This window comes from Bacillus rossius, chromosome 18 (genome assembly GCF_032445375.1).
Source record: "Bacillus rossius redtenbacheri isolate Brsri chromosome 18, Brsri_v3, whole genome shotgun sequence".
Classification (NCBI taxonomy): domain Eukaryota; kingdom Metazoa; phylum Arthropoda; class Insecta; order Phasmatodea; family Bacillidae; genus Bacillus; species Bacillus rossius.
The window spans coordinates 29,795,837-29,821,367 of NC_086345.1; the positions used below are offsets into that span (position 1 = coordinate 29,795,837).

Genomic DNA, 25,531 nt, shown 5'->3' on the forward strand with positions numbered 1-25,531 from the left:
GGGAGATATTGAGAGAGAGAGAGAGAGAGAGAGATGGCAGACAGAGAAGATAATCTCATTGCTTTGATTCACGAAAACAATCAAAAAAGTATATCGGTAGAAGTAATTAAAAGTGTTGGAGAGAAGTCGGAGGAAAAATTATTGAAGTGAAGGGGAGAACATATCTTGAGAATGTTACTGCGAGCAACCATTGCGAGCATATCTTAAAAGAGGGAATCAGATGCACAATGTAGCTAAGAATGGGAAAATAGCACTGGTATGGAGTGTGCAGGCATGTTAGTAAAAGGCAAGGTTCATACGAAAATAATCAGGCCTATCTTGTAAAGGGTTAATCAACCTTGAATATCTTTTTAGACATTAAAGTATATGAGTGCAGTAAGTGCAACGAAATGGGCTATGGCGATGTGAGATAATTCTCAGTTTGTTTGGTGGAACCTTAATTTCATACATTAACGGTAAGGAATCCAAATTGAGTGTTAAATGGGGTATTGTGAGTAAGGTTGTGTGAAAACTGGGATGATTTTTTAGTTGGTTCCTTTTTGTCAACCAGTAGTAGTGTAAATGTTGTGTTTAATACTATTTAAAAAATATATATTTGCATTTATTTAGAACTAGTGATACTATAGGTTTTAATTTTTTTTTAATGATCCTTGCTCTTTATTAAATAGGTGGCCGAGCTCCGTAGCGTAGTCGGATGCACACCGGCTTAAAGTGCGAGGGGTTCTGGGTTCGGGTCCCGGGTAAGGCATGGGTGTAAAAAAATTTACATGATGGTAATTGATTACCGATGATGATTGCACTACGATACAATGACTCAATTTACATACTGAGGTTTGATTGTTTGATACGATATGAAAACGATTCGCATAAGGACACATTATACAATGGCTGCTGGTAAATCCGCTGAAAGCCACCCAAACAAAAAAAAATATTAAATAGGTCATTGTTAATGCCAACGCTTCTTCCGTTTAAAATGGCCGAAGGAATTGTGCTTGTGTGGAAAGATGTGGTTGTCATAGCGAGCTATATGAATTGATTAAATAAATATTCTTGCTTTTATGTGAACATGATTTTAACACTGTTAGTTTTTGTTAATCTGAAGTAGGGAACATGGTTACAAAACGGAAGTGTGTAGTGTTTTTTAATAAAATTTACAATTTGTTCGAACAACGCAAGCTATTTGAAATTTGATCGTTTTGTTGTATCGCCGGGTAGCTGTAAACAGCTCATATGTGTATTTTATAAAATGCATTTAATATAGCATAATGTTGCAAGTTTCACCATTTTCTCAACCACCTCCTCAAATAGGCTTGGGCCTTCCAAATCTTTCGGTTCCACCACCGCATCATTTTCCAAATCGTTTCCACAATGATCGGGGCGGACACAGGGGGCATTTCTTTCAGCCGTTCAGGCCGTACCCCCGGCCGGGCCCCGGAGGCGCGGCGACTGATGCCGAGTTCGATGGCAAAAGATTGCGAAAATCTGTTATGCGAAAAACTGTTGACTACAACTCGTCTGTTATCAAAATGTTGGAGGTGAGGTTATATCTACGTTTTTTTTCCAGTTTTCAGTTGGCTCTATATTTAACATGTAAATTTCTCAACCGAAGAGTTGTACATTTGTATATGTACTTAAAATACGATGATACTAAACCCACTGGGACTAAGTTCTGCATTAAATAAATCATAAAAATGTATGGGAGAAGTTCAATAAGTAGTGCTGTACATTTTACTTTTGTTTGTTTGATACGGATGTTCTTTGAAAGGTCTTTATTCTCTCAATTTGTAGGCTGTAACTAGGAGTATTTATTGTAACAGCTTCATTCACTCAAATGTGTTTCGTTGATTTGAGTTGCTAAGCTGGCATATGGAGACTTGGTGATGGAAAACATTACGTGACTTAAATTTTTTTGACACCACTAAGTGATACTTTTATGCTTGCATTAACACACACTGAACAGCTTAGTCGGACTCCAGGCCATTTGGTGAGCGTCTCCCTTCTGTCCTGTCTCGCGTTCCAGAGGACCTGGCTTCGTATCCAGATCCAGCCATTCTTGATTTCGTATACCTTGCTTCCCAACACCACTCCAAGCTATGCTAGGCTGGTACTTCGTTGCCCATGAGCTGCGAACCGCGACTTGTGGCAGTGTTAGCCTCATGTCTGGGAGAACATGACAGACCAAAGCTGCGACCACACAGGCTGCTATGCTTGCTACGCTTGCGATGTTCGCTACGGGAGTAAAATGTAGGCAGCTGCATCTCAGCTGTGGCCACACAAAGCTATGTTCGCTATGTCACCAGGAGTTTGGTTCTCTGCTGTTTTTCTAAAACATAGCTGACTTTGCGCATGCACAGACAAACAAAAACATCTGTTTTCGCACGGAATCGGGCTGTACTTCTTTGTTTGCTTTTCTCTCCGCTTTAAGTAGTAAAGTTGACGGAAAAGTTAATTCAAAGACCATGAAAATATCCATGTTTATGGAATAAATTGATGGCAGAATATAGAAGGCAGGATATGCAGGAAAATGCCTGGTATTTGATTCCAGGGGAATGCTTTCGAACTGAGTTGAATTTATCCTGAAATAATCCATAAATTTGGTTTCATCCTCACTGGCAACTTCTTCGTCAAATGATGACATTCTTCAAATTCTTTTTTTTTTTATATTAAATTCATGAACCCATTTCTTTTTACGTGAACATACTGTGAGAGCCAGCGGAATATTATCATTGTCGGAGTAATCACTCGAATCCCACGGCATGCATCTCTCCGACATCACGAACTAGACTATCCTAGCTTTCTTTATGGCCTCGGCTTTCGAGAATGCTGTGAGGTTGTGTTCAAATCAGCAGATTTTATTTAATGAGATGGTCAATTTATATTTTATAATATGTAAGTACAACTATATTCACGTGGATTATTTTTGCAGCTTTTTTTTATATTTTTTCATCTAATGAAACTTTCCAAATGATGTCTTTACTAAATTAGATAAATCAAAATTTTGGTTTTAATTTTTTTTAAAATAAATGAGTGTAAATGACCTTATTTTCTTTTGGGACATAATGAAAATAAATACAGTAATATGCAATTAGCTGCACTACTTGGTTTGTAGTGCTAAACACTGTTCTTCATGTAACGTATTAGCAGTATGTCCCTGTAATGGTTTTGGTGGACTGGATGTGTACTGCGTGTGAACACGCGCTCTGATCAGTGATGGCCACGTAGAGGCCGGTGTCAGGCCTCCACTGCTAGTAGTTGTACTGCATCTAGTTCCGTCATAGATCTTTAGTGTTTTGGTCACGTTTACCCACAGATCTAGTACCTTTTTTTTGAAATCTAAAATGCTGTAGGTTTTCTGCACAGGTTTTCTCTTTTTACCTACCTAACCAAAGCATTTCTGTGCCTCTCTTTTTTTTTAACAGCGGCAACTGATAGAACATTTTCAGCAGTACTAGTAAACCGAGTTAAATTAAGAAACAAATTAAAAACTCCTTTCGTTAAATTAACTACTTTTAAGAAGTAATTGAAATACTCATCAACTACATATAGTTTACTGTCTCTGGAGACATAAATTCAGCAAAGCTTTGATTAAATTAATAAATACTTTCTGCTTTTCCTGCACATAAGTTAAAAAACCTTCGAAAGTGTGAATATAATATTAAATAATTACTGTATTATTTTAAATACTAAACATAGTACATGAATAAAGGTGTCAAATTTAAGAAATACAGTAGCGAAAGTAATTGTTTGAATAGTGTTCAAACAACAGAAAATTACAATCTAGTGTATTTTCGCTGCGGAGGTTGGTAGTGAGGGGTGGCGGTGGTGCGCAGGGGCGCGTGTGGCAGCGCGACCACCGCGACAGGCGCGCGCTGCAGCCGGACGTGCTCTACTACCCCGACCTGCAGCCCCCGCACAGCTACGCGGACAACCCCATCAACGCGGTGACGACGCGCTTCGTCAAGACGGCCACCAACAAGATGCGCTGCCCCATCTTCTGCATGGCGTGGACGCCCGAGGGCCGGCGCCTGGTGACGGGGGCCTCCAGCGGGGAGTTCACGCTCTGGAACGGCCTCACCTTCAACTTCGAGACCATCCTGCAGGTGAGCCCGTCCCTGCCTTCTCTTGCCGGTGTGGCTTCACGACGCGGAACAGCAGTTCTCGGTCCGACTTGGTCGATTGGGAGTTTTGGTCAGAAAAAATCTAGGAGAGTTTGATCTGACGATTCTCGTGGAAACCCTGGTTTTGCAGTTTGGAAGGGTAAATGTTTTTTCTTGCGAAGCTAGGAGCACAAACAAGCATGAAAGTGCGCATCGCAGGAGATGTGTGTTGTAGCAGCAGTGCGGGCAGTGACGTGCTGTCCGTGTCTGTCTGCTCTCGGCAGAGATGCTGCTTTATGATGTTTGCTTCTTTTCCCTCTTCTGCTCTTCCGTGTTGTGAAACCACACTATAGCAAATGGCTGAAGGTACTTACTTTTGCTCTTCATTGCCTAACAAGGTTTGCATCTAATTTCACTGTTTTGCCATTTATTGGAACAATTCCATTTTTGTAACCATTTTGTGTGTGTCCAAACATGCTGAACTAAACTTCATAACATCTTACTCTCTCGGGCTGGAGACTGCAGGAAGCAAGGACTAAGTGCTACAACGCGACCACTCCGCTCGAGTCTGTCCAGTGTGTAAACAAACATTGTGGCCACACGACCGGGCAAATCGGGCAACCTTGAAGTAGCAGTTAATTCTCTTGTTGCAGGAAATGCAGGAAATTCATCAGAAAATAGCAAATTTATGAAACCAATCAGAAATCATCTGTTTAGCAAGTTGAAAATGCTTAGTTCAAAACCTGCACACCATGCCTATAACCTGTGTGACTTATACCATTTATGACTGCTGACCTTACTACCTGACCCTAGGCGTCAGTCGTGACAGATAACACCGCAAGTGTCTCTTATGTACTTTCCTCTGTACGGAATACGGGACATCTGATTTGACACGTGAAACCCTTTTTGAACTCATGAATGGAAGGCCCGTAAATGTCTATACATGAACACAGTTGACAAGTCTCCTGCCAGCAACGTTCACGGCTGTTGGCAAGGGGTGGGGAGGTTGAGTTCCAAAATATTTTTTTATGTTTGTATTTACACTTATAGTTGGACAAAAATTATAATTATTTTGCTAATGAAATTCATTGGAAACCTCAGGGAGCAGTTACCTACTGAAGTACCTACAGAAGGTAACTGCTCCCTGATGATTGCGACTGCAGTGTCAACCGAAACGTCGGTGAATTATTCGCCAAGGACACTGCTACAACCCAGAAGCCAAGCTACTTCAGACAATGGCAGTGAAAGCCTGCGAACATTATTCTTGGAATCTGTTGCTGCCAGGAGAGTGGCCACCCTGACAAAACAACGTAGCAAATTATTAAGTGTACGTAATTGACAGTGGCATGTGTTGCGACGGACGACTCACTGCAGCGCTCTTGCAGGCACACGACAGTCCCGTGCGCACCATGGTGTGGTCCCACAACGACGTGTGGATGGTGACGGGCGACCACGCCGGCTACGTCAAGTACTGGCAGAGCAACATGAACAACGTGAAGATGTTCCAGGCCCACAAGGAGGCGCTGCGCGGGCTCAGGTATTCCACTCTTCCACAGCAACTCAGTAGCCCTCCGCGCTCCGTCCCCGCTCCCTCCGGTCCTTCCGTCCCGCAAGCCTGGTGGGCCCTCGTGTTGGCACTCGTGTGGACCGGGCTAGTCTAGTGGCCGTGCATGAAACTGGCGAGGAGACCTTTCGTCGACCTTAGCGGGGGTGTGACGTGACGCAATATGTAAACCACACAAAATGTAAACTGGTGCACTCTTATAATCTGTACATAAACATGCAGTGCCATTGGTCATGTTGTGTCAATAAAGTTTACCCCATTCCTAAACCTACCATCGCACAATTTGGCCATAGGATGGAAATAAAGATTCAATGGTTATATGGCCACATTTCATGGTTTTTGTATGGACTTAAAATTATGGCTGTGATATTTTGTTGGTTTTTTACTTTGCTCTCTCTCTTGTAAGCCCGTGGCTGTGAAGTGGAAATAAAGGTTTTACACTTGATTCTTTGACCTATCGTACCTGAGAAGTGTGTTCGTATTCTATGGTTGCATCTGCTGCAAGTTTTGAAATAAAGGGCGTTCTCATCACAAATAACGGATATTTCCTGGGGTTTTCTGGCACTCCTGTGAGCGCCGCGGATCGAGGTTTGCGCGCGTTGCGCTTGCGCACGCAACACAGGAATGCCAGGCACATCCTTGGAAATGGTTTTTATTTCATATTAATATTTCTGATCAATAAAGTTATAAAAAGTTATCCCTTTGTTTTACCTTCTTAGTTTTGTAAGTAAACAGTCATTAAATAGTTATTATTTTATTTGGCAGATCTATCTATTTCCATACATACTACTAATATAACCTAAATTTACAACAACAAAAAAACACATGATTTGACAAAAGTTAAATATAATTTTGTGCTTAAAATAGACTAGTAGTTTACCACCGATTTTCAATCTTCAATCAGTTAAAATGCTTACTTTCCTCGGAAAGGACTTAACTCATTTTAATTATATCTTAAATTTCGTAAGGTCCATTACTTTTCAATCTATTTGTGAGTATAAATTTTATCTCGTGAGAATATATCAACTCGTTTCGTAAATTATCAAAAATATATACATGTATAATTGAAAGAGAGTTACAGCTAAATTAATGCTCAGTTTCAGGTTTTGTTTGCAGGCAGTTAGTGTTGTACTTAAACGAATTAACAAAATTAAATTAAAATTTATGAAAATTAAATATTAATATTAAAATCCTGGTTTTTTTTCTTAAAGGCTATTTTCATGATGACATTAAAAATTCTTTAAAATGTGTTTCGGATCGTAAAATAAATAATTTTTGTTTCACTTCAAAAAGCAATTATTCACTACTAATTCCACTTGAGTGCATTTATAAAACAAAGGTGATTTTTTTTAAGAAACTGGCTGGGATAAAAATTAAAAATTTTCTTTACAAGAGCTCTTTAAAAATGAGATTTTTTTAAAAAAATCTTACAAATTAAGAAAGGTTTTTTTTACAACTCAGATTGGAGTGTCTCTCACCAACTTACTTGACAGAACATTTGAAAGTACACCTGAAAGTGCACATTGTTTGGAAGTGCAGTAATCCGTCAGCGACGTGCAAACAGGTGGAAAATTTGGTTCTAGTTGTGAATCCAAATTCAAACTGCACGAGAAAAAAAATTGTTATATCGATTTTTAAGAATCAAATATAAAAATTTTATGCTTTAATGTTTTGTTCTGAAATCAACTCCATTTTTACTTAAATATATGAGTGTCTCAAAGATAATGACCATGGGATACACTACCTGAAGCACAATACCTTTTATATGGATGAATTTGAAAATGCCGAGATAACCTGAAGTACATGATTATGAATATGACCACCTTAACTAAAAGCAACATGAATATAAAATGACCGGGGACAATGTGAGCTAGCAAATAAGGTGAGATATGAATATAGTAGAACTACCAAATTTACTTGATTCTAAGATGCACCTTTTTTGGTCACTTTTTGACTTTTAATAATGGTGTTTCCTACAAGTGATAGCATGTAAATTTGCTGAATTTATTTATTTATTTTTTAAATGCCTGATTTTGAATGAAGTGTTGGTGATAAGAAAATGGGAGCAGGTTATGTAGGAAGTTGGCTCTAGAAACAAGTTACAGCTTCGCGTTGCTCACGCTACAAGCAGCCTAGTACAGTCTGTGCGATAAACCTGCAGAACAGTGATGTAGAAGAAGACTAGTACATCACAAAAAATTCACCATTAACTAATAAATATGATTTCTAATTGCAGTGAATCGTACTTACGTGGATAATGAGGAATTTGAGGATCGAGACATGTACATGTCGTACACTCGAGTGAACACGGTACCTCAAATATAGAACAAATGACAGGGTTCAATATAAAATAATTAAAGCTGTTAGTCATACTGATATGGTACAAAAGAATCCCCGAGCCAGAAATGTATAAAGCAGTTAGTGTGTTTTCGTCAACATGGCAATGTATGCAAACATAAGAATTATTCTTTATATATTACCTGTTTCGAACTTTAGAGAATGTAGTACAGGGAAGACTTAAATGTAGTGTTAACGTAAGGTGTATAACTTTTTGATTTTTGAAGAATTTGCTCTAGTAATAGCTTGTAAATAAAGCTTCACCCTGTTAAAGGGGCTATAGTTGTCACCCATTCCTAGTATCGTGGATGCTTAGAGCACAGTCAAATAATGAGTATTTTTTCCAGAATCTTACTATTCTAAATGTAGTTTTTTCTACAAAATACTTTTTGAATTGCTTCTTAGTAATTTTTTTTTAGTAAATTCAGGTGTTAGAACTTAATTCCAATAATGCTTAATTGTTCATGGAGAAGAAACTTTTTTTTTTTTTTCTCGTTTATTAAATCTTATTTTGAGTTCTTGAATTTACTCTTATAATGAAGTATAATTAGTTAGAGATATCTGTATTTGGAAAGTTTTGCTTCAATGTGGCATCGCTGTGAAGACATTCGGCATGACATCCATCCATCCATCTTGGGTCGATTGGTGCATAGTGCTGGTAATGACACAAATCAAGTCAGAACCCCAGGAAATTGGAATACAAATCTCCGTATAACCTGTGTGACTGAAACACACCTTGCAAAACCTTTATAATCAATTTTTTGTAGTGATGGGTTGAATCCCAATTTTCTCGGATTCAAATCCCAAAGAGTACCCCAAATATACCCCTTGAATCAGAATCTAGTCGTCAGGGGTAAAAATAAAATAATGTACAAGAAATGAAAAGTATTAACTGTGGTGTTGAAAACATTCAATAAACCTTTAAATGTTTGTTTCATGAATTAAGTTTCCAGAATCAATACATGTTGTAATTTTATTTATGTAATTACATGTTGAAAGTACACTATCTTGGGGAATGGAAAAAGGATATGTATAAAGACAAAATTGAGCTAGGAAACTTAAAAGGTTCTCAGTGTTGAGTTTATTTAATTTACTTTATTTCATTGTAATATTTTTCTTAGAATCTTTTTCCCCGAATATTGAATCCTTCAAATAATAAAGATTTGATTGGCACATCCCTGATTGTTTGCCAGGCCGAACTTTCAGCGCACGGCCAGTGCGAAGTCGATTTGCAGTGGCTTATTGCTAAAAAAAAAAGAAGGTTAACTTAAGGAAAATTTGGAATAAGAATTTCGGAAATACATTTTCTTGTATTTCATCAAAAGGATCATCTGTAATATTCAGTTTATGTTTCTAATGAGACATAATTGAAAGAGGCCATCTTAGTTTCAAGTTTTTCTGTTAACGAACATTTTGAAAAAAAATATATATAAATTTGGGGCAGCACATAATTTTATGAAATGACTTGTTATCAGTAGCTACAATTAGTTTCTCCTGTGAAATAAAAATTAGTGTTAAGCATAGAATTTTTTTTTTTTCATAATAAGTAAAACTGTAATAATACTGTCAGTAGATACTCTTTAATGGTCTTAGAAAAATCAATAAGTTTTAAAATTGTATAATACCTTTTTTAAATCCCACTTGGTATAAAAAGTAAGAATTTCAAGGCTCCTGCGCAGCCAGAGGTGTGTCTGTGTCAGTAAGGCGGGACTAGCTGGTGTCGCCTCCGAACTGGCGCTAAGTCTTCTTGTGCCTGGGGCAACTGTGCTGTTTGAGCGGTCTCAACATAACGATGCAAAGGAAGGCTCTTGATTGTACCGGGTATTTCATGTCTTAAAATTACCCTGGAAACTTGCATTTTAGCCTCTATCACACTCCGAAAAATACAGTTTAAAATCAAAGTGGGGAAACAGAACTACTCATATGCCCTCAGTGTATTCTTAAATGTTTTTTGTAAACAGACCCCACTGGGATAGCTTGAGCAGTATCGTATTGCGTGGCTTCTGAAGCCTTGCACCCTGTGTGTGTGCCGGGGAGGCAGGGATAATGTCAACAGTGGGTGGCATGGACAGCAACCTAAGGATGAAACAGACTATAGGAATAATTGTTGTTACGTAGCAGAAATGTATTAAGTAAATTTTCATACTATTTATTAAATTTTTTTTATGAGTTTTCTAACTCTAAAGTCCCATCCGCCAAATATCTGAACATGAGCAAAGAATGCCAGATTAAAGACAACCCATTGTATTTTTTAATTGAGTATTTATGCCACTTTTTTTTTATAAATATACTGAGTTGGCTTGAATGTGCAAAAATTTGAAGGCATGTAGTAGTTAGCTCGGGTCAACGAGTAATTGAAGAAGGCAGGTAATTAATTGTAAGAACATCTAACTTGTTGAGAATGTTGACATTGTGTATAGTATGCTAAGGCCTAAATAATACCAATCAGAAATTATAACGTATTTTTTTTAAATACTTGAGTAGTATAAATACGATGATCCTGGTGCAAAGAAGGATTGAGGATATGACCAAAAACGAACAACCATCATGGATTTGTGACGACATGGCCACCATCTTGGATGTCTTTGACTCTGAACTCTAAGAGGGAAACATGATCCCTTTACTTATAGTTTACGCCCTAATTATGTATTTTATTAGCAAAATCAAATTATTTTAAAAATGGTATTGACTTCTGCCATTTTGGGCATCGCCATTTCTTATATTTTACTAATCAGTTGCCATTTTGGGCATCACTATTTCTTATATTTTACTAATCTGGTATGAAATGAATACACTGAAGATGACAACATTTTTAATTGAGTATTTTTAATTTTTTTTTATATTTTTATATTTTTAATTTTGGTTGTTGGATTTGAACCAAGGAAATACGTTTTAATAAATAACATTTTATGGTTTATGATTTTATTTATCAAATCCAAGATGGTTTTAATTTCTTTCAGAAAATATTAATTAATTTTACCTGGCATTTCAAAATGCTCAAATATGTTTCGATCTTGGCAGCGAAGAAACATGAAATGAGTTTTTGTGATAGAAATGCAAACCCTATCATGAAGTAGCCACTGGCATTGCAGTTAAACCTAAAAAGTTTCAGCTCTGCAAATAAATTAAATTCTCCTTATTTGTACAACCCAAAAATGTTAAAAATGTAATTTTGGCAGCTAATTATGCAGAAAGTATGCACTGTATATATTTTGCATTTCGTGAAAATTAAACAATTGATAAAGTCTACAAGTTGATCAGTGATTACTGTAATATAAAATCGTGACCTGAAATGGGAGGCACCCCCTTAACTCTGGTGGGAGCAGAACCTTGTCTCGAGCTGTCCTGTCGTCTGTACTTCGGAGAGTTCAGCCTGGCCTCGATTTGCTTCTGTGCTTTCAGCATACTGTCATCATCATCGTATATTGTATAGGATGACAATTTCATACCTTGTCGCATCGTATATTACAGGCCATCTTGTGTGCAGGTACTTATGTCGCTATTGCATGGAGTCTGGACAACCAGTGGTACTTATTAATTAATTTATTGATACATTTGTGACAAAACCACAAGACAGTTGGATAACTTTTAATGGTGGTCACGCCATACACACATTGAGAAAACAAATACAACACCAACAGGAAAAAAACAAACAATAACTGAAATACGCAATATAGCACTGTGATGCGGCGGGGTGTTCGTTAGTGAAAGTCTTAGTTAAGTTATTGGGTGCCTCTGTGTCTAGCAGAGACTCTACTCCCGTGTGGGGTCGCGACTAGTTTTCCCCGTGCACCTTACAAGACCGCGGGAAGCGGGCCGCTCTCAGCGTCGGGCTCGCTATAATAAATGCTCACGTGGGGTCTTTGGTGTCCCACAGGCTTACAAGTCGACACAAACTCAAAACGTGGTCGGGCAAGTGTGAAAGAACACAAGATTAGCTAAGTTGGAATTTATTGCGTGGCATTAAATTTCACGTTCCTTGTACAAAATTTATAGTTAGGCAGTTGAGCTGTAAAACGCCTCGCGGCACAACCGGCTTACGGATGTCCAGGCCATCTCGTGGCCGGGCAGTAAGTTCGCGTTGATGACAAAACTCTGCCGAGCGGATTTATACATAATTAAATTAAGCAGTTGCACCCCCGAGGTAAACTCTGGGGATAACAAGAAAATGATTCAGATCAAATATAATAACAGAAGTACCATGGTCAGTTGATGCAAAGGATGAAATACCCGGAGTGCGAAGAGCGTCCTACCTCGGGTGGCGATGCGAAGCAATTGGGTAGGGTAATGGCCGCTGAGCTTGTTCGTCAGCGCAGTGGCGCCAAGCTGGAAGAACAGTTGGACGATTCCGAGTCATGCCGCTGGTGTGCATCGGTTAAAAACAGAATCTTTCCCTCAAAAATCATGATATAATTAATTCAGACTTAAAACCCTTAACGATTAACGTAAAACCATTACAGCTCAGCTTAATAAAATATGAGATGGCTTCGGCAGCCCGGGTCCATTGATGTTAAGTAGTAACTCAAATATAAGAATATCCGATTGTTTACGAGACCTGAAAGAACATGGACACTAATGACATACGAAAAAAGTTAATTATTATTAAGGTAAAAGAAATAGCTTACAGTACTGCTGGCTCGACTGAGCCCTCTTGCAGTATTTGGAGGCGCACTGACACACGTCACCGGCGGGGTGTTCTGATGCCGTGACGACAGGAGATCGGAGGGGCCCTGTGGGGTGAAGTCCCGGACGACAGCAACTAGGACAAATATATATATCACACTTACAGAACAGTTGAATGATTGACAGTTATAAATTAGTTTCAAATTTTTATATAGATATAGGATTTGAGTGATTCGTTTTGTATGCATTCTATTGTTCCACTATTGGAATTGTAACTAAGTATTATTCAAAATTACTTAACAGTCAATTTCAGTAATTTAAGGAATTAATCTTTCCGTAGATTCTAAGATTATTAACGAACGATAGACCAGTAGAATGATTAAGAACCTCAATTGTATTTATATATATACACGGGTGTTGGGTCCTGGCTTGTGCGAGGGTCAGCACAGTGGAAGCGGTCTCTTCTACAGTCAGATAATTCCTTGATGAAATGAAGCAAGGTTGTGTCGAGCAGGCCTCTTCTCATACGTACGTTGTGGTCGCTGGCAGGACCATGCTGCTCCAGAACATGTGCCCTTCCCTTGTTAACTCTCCGGTGGGTTTGACTTGGTACAGTTCTGGCCTGGACCTGCACTGTTTCTACGCGAGAGTTAGAGTGGAGTTCCGACAATACTAAATAAATGGGACCTGACACCTTTCGGACTAAACAAATTTTTTTTGGATCATGCAAAATCTTTCCTAAACTAAACTTAAATTACAAAATAATATGTGATTACACAATTTGTTTTATAAGGTCTGTTTAAACATAGCCTAATCCCGGGATGAAATAGGTGACAAGAGAGCGGAACACGTCCTAGTACAGTAGTCTAAATTGTTCTAACGATAGGTCAGTAGGTATTTCCAGCACATTTTCTAACTTGTAATTTTCTTGTAATTTTCATAAATATACTTTGTATGTTTTTTTTTTAGCCATCGCCATAGTTCTTTTCGACTTTCAGTTTCGTGATGAGTAGACTTACTATTACTGAAGATTGGATTATCAGGACTCCACTGTATCAGTAAAATGAGACCTCTTTTTGTCTTCATGAATCATGTAAGGGATTCTATTTCTTCTTAATTTGTTTTTATTAACAATATATTTTCCAAGTTATTTATGACATTTTATTTTAAGGTAAATTTCACAACTTTTATGTTTGGATGCCCTCCAATGAAACCTGCCGACCAACATGTACACAGATATTCATACGAAGGCTATGTAGTGAAGAATGTTATTACACTTGCATATGTATGTTCTCTTTGTATTGTAAATATTTTACCTTGTTGATCGGACCAGAAATAAAGCCTTATCTCAAGTAGTTTTCAGTGTTTTCTGTTACTCGTCACGGTTGTGTGGGTTTTTGTGTAAAAAAAAATTGTATTGGACAGCTTGCCCAGTATTTCATTTGAAGAAACGGTGAGGGTCTACAGTAGTTATTTTACTTTTCTATACATCATTGACGTGCGACTGTTTGAAGCATGTTTGGTGAGAGGGCCGTATGGTCTGCTCCTGTAGCTCACGTACTCTGCCTAGCACGTGTCAGATGGTAGATTTAATTTATATTTATAATTAATTAGTGCTATTCTCTTACAGACTCAATGCCACAATAAGTGTAAGACAATTCATAATACGTAGCTTTGTGATCATACAGCAACTCATCATCTACCAAGTTTGGCAAAAAAAAAAGCATGTTCAGTTCAACAACGGTCAACACACAAGCTTAGCGATATTCTGAAAAATTTTCATCCACCTAACTGAAAGAAATAATAATTTTTCTAGTGTCTGCAATTGTAAACATGAATGGATCTACATGCAGCTATAAATGAATCAGTGTTATTGGATAAGTGGTGTATTAATCCTAGAAAATATACTAATGATTTTCTGATTAGTGAAACTTATTGTAATTAAAATAATTCTACATGTAGACAGCAATAAAGTACGTCCTAAAATACCAGCATCATGTGGTTATAATAGTAAACTGCACTTGGTCAATAATTCATGATTGGTTTTATTTTTTTGCCCTCCTTACGGCACAGTTTCTTCACGACTTATTCAGTCGTCGTGACTCGTGTGTGATCGCCCTTCACGTGGAGTTGCTGTGTTCGAAACCTCATGGTGATTTGATATCTGGGGTAGAGCGGGAAGTAGAGATCCGTGGGAATGTCGACGACACTTGATGGTGTGTGCGTGTTCCTCGTTCCTGTCTCGTGAGAACCTCAATAAAGGAAGCAACCTCGTCCCATCCCTGTCATTCAACCCCAGTTGCCAGCGACGAGTGGGAAACATTACTGTACAAGTGTCTGTTAGTTTGCACAGTTTGAACACTCTGTATTTCCTCTTGTCGACGACACACTGAATAAAGGTTTCTTGCTGTAGTGTAGTGAGTGGCCGGCCCCCGGACACCGCCGGGCGAGAGTGGGTGCGATGTTCTGACGCTGTTGTTGCCTGTCGGTCCCACAGCTTCAGCTCGACGGACCACAAGTTCGTGACGTGCTCCGACGACGGGACGCTGCGCATCTGGGACTTCATGCGCTGCCACGAGGAGAGGATCCTCCGAGGTGAGTGCGCGTGGCGTGTGCTGTGGCCGAGACGTGGCGCGGCCGAGACGTGGCGGTGAGGGCCTGCGTGCTGCTTGCAGGGCACGGCGCGGACGTCAAGTGCGTGGACTGGCACCCGCAGAAGGGCCTCATCGTGTCGGGCAGCAAGGACAACCAGCAGCCCGTCAAGCTGTGGGACCCCAAGACAGGACAGTCCCTCGCCACCCTGTGAGTCCCGGCGCCTCTCTGCCTGCTCTGTTTGCTTTCAAATTATTTACTTTCGTTGGTGGGAATGTCAGATTTGTTTTTTTTGGATTCCTTAGGATTTGAAGGGGGGGATAACTGCTCTCGCCCACCAAACTCCGCCCTTGAATACACCCCTGATTCACACTTCAGCTTAGAAGTCGCTTGTGCTTCAGATCACATGCGGGAGTATCAGGTTGGCCGGATGCAGGATAGCTCGTACGCTGATGCTCTTGGTTTGATAACGGATAAAGGAACTCCATCTGACTCTGGTGCCTGTCGGCTGGATTGAAACTTGAGACCTGACTTGCACCTGAGCCTACCGAGACAGTGCCCTCTTGACTGAAGCAAGTCACATTTTAGCTGCCCTCAGAGATGGTGGTGGGGTAGTGAAGTAGGGTAGGGGAAGATGCAGGTATTCCAGAATTAGTTGTCTTTTAGAGGGATTAAAACTCAAACTAGAAGTTAAATTTGCTGCAAGATAATGAAAAACTGAGAATGGTTGCAAGTTCACAATGCGTTGGTTGCGTGATGTTGAGGTGTTGTGTTGCAGTGCCCTGTGCAGTAACGCAAGCATGTCGTGTGTGCAGGCACGCGCACAAGAGCACGGTGATGGACATCAAGTGGAACCGGAACGGCAACTGGCTAGTCACGGCCTCGCGTGACCACCTGCTGAAGTTGTTCGACGTGCGCAACCTGTCGCAGGAGGTACAGACGTTCCGAGGCCACAAGAAGGAGGCGAGCAGTGTGTCGTGGCACCCCTGCCACGAGGGGCTGTTCGCCAGCGGCGGCTCTGATGGTGCAATCCTCTTCTGGCACGTGGGGTGCGTGCAGCTGACACACTTCTCTCCTGTACACTGCAGCCTTCTACATTCACTCACTCCTTGTGTACACTGTAGCTCTCTACTGCAGATCTCTACGTTCACTTACTCCTGTACACTGCAGATCTCTACTGCAGATCTCTACGTTCACTTACTCCTGTACACTGCAGCTCTCTACTGCAGATCTCTACGTTCACTCACTCCTGTACACTGCAGATCTCTACTGCAGATCTCTACGTTCACTCACTCCTGTACACTGCAGATCTCTACATTCACTCACTCCTGTACACTGCAGCCTTCTACATTCACTCACTCCTCCTGTACACTGCAGTGCTCTTGCACTCTGCACTCACACTCTTCCTGTACACTATGCATGCACTTAACATTTATCTATGAGCTATGCTGTATCATGACCGTGGCCAGTACTGGTGTTAACCTAGAAACACAAACCTACAGAAATTTTTCTTCTCTCTGAATTTTTCTCTCTCTTAGTAAAGCACTGCATGTTGTTTGTTTGAAAATACTAGACTGGGGTTATGCCAGGTCCTCCAGTCTGTACCCACTGCTCGACCTTTCTCTGTATGAGAACTAAACATGGAAAGGAGGTGAGAAGACTTGTAAATGCTTCTTATAAAAAGTTATCATCATCATCGTCAACTGCTTCCAACCTGCGGCCGGGTCAGCCTTCATCTTCCTCTGTCCCTCCACCATCCCTCCTCCTTCGCTCTGTTCCATTCTCCTCTCTCTCTCTCTTACACTCCTCTGACTGTCTGCTCTTCCCACCGCCTCCTTGGTCTATCCTGGGTACTTCGACTCCAACACTTTCCTAGCCATCTCTCGAGGCTGTAGTGATGGAAAACCCACTTTCTTGAAAAATTCTCTGACACTAGAGGAGGTTAAGTTGTGTGAAGTGGTTTGTGTTTCACACAGTCAGAATGTGAACAAAGTGGCTATAGTTTCAGGAAGTTGCACACGGGCACATTTCCTCATGAAATTGCTAACCCATAAAATTAAAAGCTGTGCATTTTGTGTGGCGTGGCATTGTTAAATTGATGAATAGGTCATTCTGAATGAACAGAATGACCTTGTGCAAACATTAAAAAACTAGAAAGCACATTAAAAGAGAAGTGCCTCTAATCTAAAATGAAACCTAATTATTTCATATGTGCAGGAGAAATCTTGAGATTGAAATGTGAATGGGACATCATTGCACAGACAGCAGGGCAAGAATGGGTGGCATTCACAAGGAAATGCTATTCTGATGGTACACGGTGAACAAAGTTATAAACAAAATGAAATTTATTTTAAACTGTGGTATGCTGCAACCATTTGTAAATATTCCATTTTAATTTAAAAAAAAATGCTTATACATAATTAACAGCTGTAATTCGAAATAAAATTATTATTTCTTAATTTTCTTGAAATTAATTTGGGTGCTTTATTTGTAAGACAATTTTGTATCACCATACGGCATTATTGCGAATGGAATGCGGCAATTCGATAGCTGAATGGGGAAGGAGGTGGTAGTGGGAGGGAAAGAAGTTAGATTTTTTTTTTTGGGTTTGTTCCTGGGCTTCTGTCGCCCTGCAGTCAGTTGTGTACCGATACAGCCATTAGCTTAGTTTGCATCAGACCAACATAACAAGTTATATTTAATGTATTTTACTAAATTTGAAGAGAAAAAAAGTAGTGTAAGTGAGAGATAATCTTGTGCAAACCTGTAGGTCGACGGATCGCAGGCCAAAGCGACGTGCGAGGTACGCCAGGGCGGACGAGTGTGACGTGTAGCGTGTGGCGTGCGCAGGGCAGACAAGGAGGTGGGCGGCATCGAGCAGGCCCACGACAGCATCGTGTGGACGCTGGCCTGGCACCCCATGGGCCACATCCTCTGCTCCGGCTCCAACGACCACAGCAGCAAGTTCTGGACGCGCAACCGCCCGGGCGACTCCATGACGGACAAGTACAACCTCAACACCACGCCCGCTGGCCTGCCGGGCATCGACGAGCTGGACATGGGTGAGTGGAGCTGTGCGGTCGATCAGCCCTCTGTTCGAGTGGCGCTGCATGGTAGCACACCCCCACCACGCCTGCTGGCCTGTAATATATAATAAAAAAAAAATGGCAAACAACCTAAATTATAAGTTATAACAGGCAATGCAAGCAAAGCAATAGATCTATAAAATACATGCAAATCAGGGATAGTTGAAGGGATACCCAAGATAAAAGTTTTTAGGCATATAACTTATAAAAGTGTAATATTTAAGTTACCATTGGGAGGAACAATTGTTATTCATTTACTTGACAAGTTTGCTGTCTCAGATATCAAGTATATTGAAATTGTAAGTTGATCCGTGGATGATGAGGTTCTTGTTGAGGCGAGCGTGTGGTCGGGTTGCAGACGAGCCGGCGGTGATCCCCGGCATGGGGCCCGAGGACAAGGTGGACGTGGAGGCGGGGCCCGAGGTCGCCTCCATCCCGGGGCTGGACATGGCCGAGGCCCAGGACGACAAGACCAAGGCGTCTCAGAAGAAGGTACTGCCTCGCGGGCCGATTAGTACTTTCTTAACCGTATTTCATTTTTAGAAGGGAGAAAATGGCCGAAACGCAAGTTTCCCGAACAAATTTCAAGGCATGAAACACTTGCTACAGATTCTTGAAAACACTTGACTGCATTTCAACTTTGTATTAATTTCTCCGCCACATCATGGCAATCTCACAGTTGTCCCATGCACGACGAGGAGACACCAGCTAGTTCCGCCTCACTGACACAGACACGCCCTGACTAGGCGGGCCCCTTAGAGCTTGTCATCAGCATTTTATTGTCATTACTGTTAAATTAATTTCCTTGAAATTCATAATAATGGTTGACTTATATTATGTTCAGAAAATTTTGTTGTAGGTTATAAAAACCTTGACAAAATTTGTGAGAAAACATAAACAGGTTGTCGACATGTTACAGAACTCATGCAAAAGTAACAAAACTGTTGTAAGAGGCACGAAAAAAAAAAAAATCCAGAAATGAACAGTAACGGTGCTAGAAGTCATGAGGTTTTAATTTCCAGCAGATTTTTGCTAACTTGCACTTTTTTTTTTGACAACCACTTCAGTTTGGAGTCTGTATGTATGTAAGTAGGTGGAGAATGTCACTTAAATCATGTGGTAATTATCTCTGAAAACCTTGTAGCTTTCTAACACAAATTTTTCAAGAAATTCCTAAACATAGTAGATTCTGTTTTGTATTATTTTAAATTATGCTTATATGTATAATTGATTATTTGATATAAACATTTTGTAAAAAAAATTTAATTAAAAGATCCTGATGAAAGTCTGAAATTGGTTCTTTAGGTATGTTTTGAACACCCTGATTAAGAGAAATAACTTTTAAATAATAGTAATTCCAAAATGTAAATCAAATTGTGTGTGAGAAAAGTCTCACTAACCATTATAAATGGATGAAACTACAAATTGCTCAAGTTTTCAAGCCTCTGTCCATCTCTAACTATAGATGATGCTGATGACGTGATGACATGTTCCAGCCCGTGCCATGACTCGACTTAAAAGAGCACCATGCCTGTACCTGTGCAGCGTAACCTCTTTGGTAACACTGATCACTTTTCATGCAATTTTTGATGTGCGGATTGTTCATACAAGAGGTTTTGCAATGTACTTCACCGGAAGGTTCCAGTTAAAGAATATTTCACAAATTATCTGCGTGTATATTCTGTGCCTGATCCATAAACACGCGTAGTGAAGGTTCCCTGGTGCGATGTCAAGCGGCGTCAGTGCGGTTGTGTGCAGCGAGGTCGCGGTTGTTGCAGGTGCCGTACTCGAAGCCCATCCCTCGCAACTTCCAGGCGCAGTGGAACGAGACGGGCCACTCCATGATCGACGAGTCACGAGGTACATTCCGGTCCCCGGAGGCCGAGCGGCGGTCCTTCCTCTGTGCCGTCTCCCTCCTGTGCTGCAATCTTCTCTCCTCGCCGCTCCTCTGTCCCGCTCTTCTTGTCGAAACCCTGCCGTCCGTTCCATCCCGTTCGAGACACAGGCCCTGAATGTCCGGACCGATACGGCGGAGCCTTGCGGTCAAGTGTGCGTTCACGATCGTCACGGTAATCGGTGATCGCACCTCGCACGCCGATCTCCGTTTCTGTTGCGAATGCATTGCTGCAGCCGGCGGATCACAGCTTGTCGTCGCAAGGCTTCGCGGTGTCCGTCCGGAGGTGTGTTTGTCCTGTCACTCGGCGTTTCCTTCCACCTTCCTTGAAGCTCCGCTTCCACACAAACTCTGTGACTGAATGTCGAAAGTTTCACGTGTAGATATTAGGCATTTCCTGATGCTCGCTTCAATGCCGAACAAATCAAAATGAACACTGTAATAATACAACAGGTTTACTCTTGAATGTGTTTTTGTGATGTTGGTAATGAAAATTAGAAATTCATCAGTGCTATTTGAAGTAATGATTATGTTTGCAATGTGGGCATGATGATCACAGCAGTTATAAATACGGAGAAGGCGTGAGGGAAGCGGGTGGGAACGCGGGGTGAAGCGAGGCTGGAGCAGCTGGTTGTTTGTCAGACGACGACGAGGCAGGCCGCAAGGACTCCCTGTCAGAGGCCATCTCCCAGCTGATGGAGACGAACCCCCCGCCCGGAGTGGTGCCCGTGGCGGAGCTGCAGCCCCAGGCCATCATCATCTACGGCAAGCTGCTGCAAGTCGAGGGTAAAGACTCTGCCCCTTGGTCCACCGTCACCCCGTCTCCACGCCGCGCCTTTTCCCGGTGTCCTCCTTGCTGCCTCTAGTTCCTGCGTTGTGCTCTAATCCTTGTATCCGTGCCAATCGCAACATCATACTTTAAATGGAATTTTTTGAATTAAATAACAAAGTGAAAGTAAAACAGCATTCTGTAACTTTTGTAAAATAGGGGGGTGATTTATGTTTACCTCTGAGTGAAAATTGTTCTTCTGTTCTTCAGAAATGTTTTTTTTTTTTTTTGTTAAATGGCATATCGATTGAAAAGTTATATATTCTATATAGGTGGACTTAAATATTCTTGAGATTTCTTAGTAAATTGATGTACAAATATTAAAAAAAAATTATACACTATTTATACGTAAATAGCATATTTATGATTTAACTTGATCAAAAATTAAAAATTTATGAAATATAAGTCACCTGAAATGAAAAGTAAATACAACTTCACATGTAAAGTAGACAACAATATTCTAACCAAATTTTAAATTAATTTTGAGTTACATTTTTTTTGTTTAGAAAGTTCCTTTATTCAAATGCAACTTAACACGTCAAGCAACCTTATATCGAGTACACTCTATTTTATGTATTTTTTTTAGAATTGGATTTTTTTATATGACAAGACTTTATATTGCCTCCAGTTTTTTCATACATTTAATTTTGTCTTGCATTTTGTGTCGTTTTCAATCGAGGTCGTCCTTTATGATTTCATTGTGAGTGTCGCTTAACATAATTAAATGACAAGTAAAGTGGTTGTCGAGATGTCCAGAATAATTGCAGGGCTGTGGACGTGGGGGTGTGTGCAGGCAACCCGCTGCTGCAGAAGGCGATCGCGGGCGGGGCAGAGGCCCTCAGCAAGCTGATCCACTCGGGCCAGCTGGAGGAGCTGACGGACGTGCTGCCCCAGGACGAGCTGCGCTCCGAGGGCGACGAGCCGGGCCAGGGCCCCACCAGGGAGGACCTGGACATGAGGGGCCCTCCCCCGCTCTACCCGCCGCCCCTGCCCGACCAGGACATGCGCTTCGCCCCGGGCGACGTGGACTTGCGCCGCCTGCCCCTGGACGAGGACTTGCGGGGCCCGCCCCCGGGACACGCCCACTTCTTCGCGGACGAGGACATGCGGGTGCCGGGCAGCGATGTGGACCTGAGGCGTGGCCCCGTGGCGCTGGGGCCCGTGCACCTGGACTCGCCTCCGCCTCGCAGGGACTCGCCGGCCCACGGGGACGCCGGCGACGCTCCGGGCGGGGCGAGGAAGGTGTTGCTGACCACGCCCCAGTTCAGGCCCGGGGCCCCCGAGCAGCCGCCCTGGATGGGCAGCCCCCACGAGGCCGGCCCGGAGTACGACCACTCCGCCGCACGAGGTCGCGGCACCTTCCCCCACCGAGACTTTGGCAGAGGGGGCCGCGGTTCGGGCGTCATGAACATGAGGCCACCGTTCGGCCCGGACGTGCCCGGCCCCTTCGGCCGTGGGAGGGGAATGGGCCCCCCGCCACCCTTCGCCCCGAACGCCAACTTCCAGGGCGCTCGCTTCCCGCCGGGGGATGTGAACGCCCCGGGAGGCATGTTCCAGGAGGAGAACATGCACGCAGATGGCTACGGCCAGTTCGCGAGCAGGACGGGCGACGCTGACGAGCGTGAGGTAGGCAACGTGTACGGAGACAACTTCGGGCCCGGGCGGCCCGTGGAAGGCACACCCGAGGGTATGGAGTACGGCCCGGGAGAGAACGTGCCGCCCGCCGGGACGGGGTTCGGGCCTCCCAGACAGCAGATGGGTGAAATGCGCGGTGCCTACGGTCGTGGCGGCAGGGTGCACATGGTGGGAGCTCCGCGGGGACACGGTGGCTTCTACCCTCCCGGGAGGCACGGCGCGGGGGAGGGCGACGGAGGCAACTCGGCAGGCCCCGACCGGCAGCCGGACCCTGGCTTCGACGCCAGGTTCGGACGCGGGGGCATGATGTCCGCGGACCGCGCGAGGGGGCGAGGCGGCTTCCACCAGCCCGCGAGGCAGCGGCCGGGCGACGGCGAGGAGAACCACAGGACGGACAGCACGCAGGACCTCAGGTTCGGCCCCGCCGGGAGAGCGGGAGGCGGCATGCGCGGCCGAGGGGCGTACCATGCGCCCTTCAGGCACGGCCGAGCGGAGGAGGAGCTGGCGTTCTCGGAGCCGGACGACGACGACATGGAGGAGGACCCGCTGGAGCTCGCGCAGCGCATCGACAAGGACCTGCGCGACGACGAGGACGGCGAGCGCGCGGAGTACGGCTCAGAGGGGAGGCAGTTCGCGCAGCAGCGGCGCGGCTACGACGAGGGCGGCGAGAGCGACGGCGAGGGTGGCAAGGGGGAGGGCTGGGCGGCCCCGCCCATCAGGCGCGTGGGTCAGGAGGACTGGGCTCCGGCGCGCGGGAGCCGTGGCGTGCAGAGGGGGTTCCGTCGGCCGCGCGGGGCTGCTCGCGGCAGGTTCAGAGGCGGGCGGCCACGCCGCGCGGGCGCCCCGAGCTTCTGATGTCGTCCACGGTCCATGGAATATAACTTTAAATTGTATGAGTGTGCAAACAGACTGCAGTCATTTCTGTGTACTTGACTTTCTCAGTTTTTATCACAGTAATAGTGGCAAAACTACGCATTGGAGGTATGCTACAAGAACTGATGCATTTTCTTGAAGTAATCTAAAAACATGGATATTTAATGTTTGGTCGTACTGTGTGGTGGGTGTTGTCGGTTTTGATGTGATGTCATGCAAAATTATAAACAACACATTTCCTTTGGGTTTCTGGCTTCCATAATAATAAAAGGTGTTTAATTATTATTTAATAAAAATATTATGATTGAATATGTTTTCTTTTCCAGAACTCAACGCTGGATATATTGTTAGTAATATAAGGAAAACATCCTTTACTTATAGAATGACCATTATTTACGATGAGTTGCTTTTTTTATTCCAATTTATAGTGTAAAAAAAATGTACTGATGACCATATGGAAATTTTGAGTTAAAAAAAAAAAAATATTGTACTGTGTGGCTGAGTACGTGCGTAAATAACTCTTTTATGTTTGTTTTTACGCCATGTGTTAGTATAAATTGGTTAATCAAAATATTTCAGCAGTCGCTGGAAACTCTGTGAAGAACGCAGTTATACCTGTAACGGCAAGTGACGCATCTGCTGCACTGCGATAACTCGACGGGGAGGGGAGGGGAGTCTATAAATAAACCAGCCACAGAGAGAGAGAGAGAGAGAGAGAACAAGAGAGAGCGAACGAGAACGTACCGATGCATGAGGGCATGTGGCAGTTTTTTCTCCCTCCCTCTCTTCGTTGTAAATGTCCTGTGAACGGGCACCCACACAATTAACATGTCTGTCTTGACAGGTGTTTATGATACAACTGTGCCCAATCATTATTGCTTTTAAATGAGATTTCCTAAGCTTTCAACTGAGCATAACTGCAGCCATCACTGGTATTTATAAGAGCACCTTTTATATTTCTCCAGTCTTGCAGTAACATGCGTGCTAGTTTATATATCAGGAGTTGACAAAGAGTAGCTTGCTGTCACTTCTTTCTCCACGGCAAAGGGTTGAATACAAAAGAAAATCAATGGATGAAAGAGAAATAAGTGTTTAAAAAATAGGAGTCATCTTTGTCTTGTTAGGAAAATTCATTATTTTTTACGTGATGACAAGCCAGATAAAAATTATAGTATATTGCTTCTTATTGCATTACCATTTCTACTAAAGCTGTGCTGATGAAGAAGAAATGTACCATTTGATAACTAAACAAGTTACAAAATGGTATCATTTGTGAAAGAAAAAGAATGTAATCGAATATGTGTTGGTTAGAAATATGTATTACAGCAGATAAATTGCGAAACATCAGTATAAAAAATATAAAGCTATTTGCTCATAGCAACAAATACTTAGCAGCAATGTTCTTCACATAGATGAATTAAACTAGTGTTAATACAATTAGATAATTGTTCACGAAACTCCGTACCAACACTTACACACCGCACACACACGCCACCATGTTTTCAACTGACCAGCATTCCACACGATAGTCTGAACCAATAAAAAAGAGACACCAACATTAAAAAGAAACATAACTAAGGCGTGAACATTCCGCCCACCAACAAAATTATTTTTGTTCTAATAGCTAAGTTGTCCAGGGATGGCGGTAGAAGTCTTCAAGGCTTCCGTGGGTTGTTTTTACTGTAACAACTCTGACAACGCTATCCTTACCTGAATGGACAGCACTCACTCGTCCAAATCGCCATTTTAATGCTAGTAGGTTAGGTTCTTTAATAATAACCATCTGCCCTTCCTTGATGTAGACAGAGGGATCATTCCACTTAAACCGTTGATGGAGCGTATGGAGGTACTCGTATCGCCATCGTTTCCAAATAGTTTGGTAATACTGGGTGATCAGCTCCCAGCGATTGAGTTGAGAGGGTGAACACTCCGTTATGTTTACTTCTGGAACACTAACGAGCGGTGCTCCCGTTAAAAAGTGTCCTGGAGTCAAGACATCAA

At 42.4% G+C, this 25,531-nt stretch overlaps 1 protein-coding gene and 1 long non-coding RNA gene across 2 annotated transcripts; one reads left to right on the forward strand and one right to left on the reverse strand.

Annotated features, from left to right (window-relative positions):
* Nucleotides 1-965: 965 nt before the first annotated feature.
* Nucleotides 966-23,839, forward strand: LOC134541271 (pre-mRNA 3' end processing protein WDR33). Its single transcript, XM_063384576.1, has 11 exons — nucleotides 966-1,535; nucleotides 3,831-4,100; nucleotides 5,483-5,634; nucleotides 15,119-15,216; nucleotides 15,297-15,423; nucleotides 16,029-16,262; nucleotides 18,064-18,275; nucleotides 18,658-18,791; nucleotides 20,078-20,159; nucleotides 20,836-20,979; nucleotides 21,816-23,839. The coding sequence occupies exons 1-11, from the start codon at nucleotides 1,266-1,268 to the stop codon at nucleotides 23,510-23,512; spliced, it is 3,420 nt and encodes a 1,139-aa protein (XP_063240646.1). The 5' UTR covers nucleotides 966-1,265; the 3' UTR covers nucleotides 23,513-23,839.
* Nucleotides 11,527-18,160, reverse strand: LOC134541273 (uncharacterized). Its single transcript, XR_010076580.1, has 2 exons — nucleotides 17,978-18,160; nucleotides 11,527-12,757 (listed from the first exon to the last, which is right to left on the reverse strand). It is a non-coding gene; the product is annotated as an uncharacterized LOC134541273 (long non-coding RNA).
* Nucleotides 23,840-25,531: the final 1,692 nt, after the last annotated feature.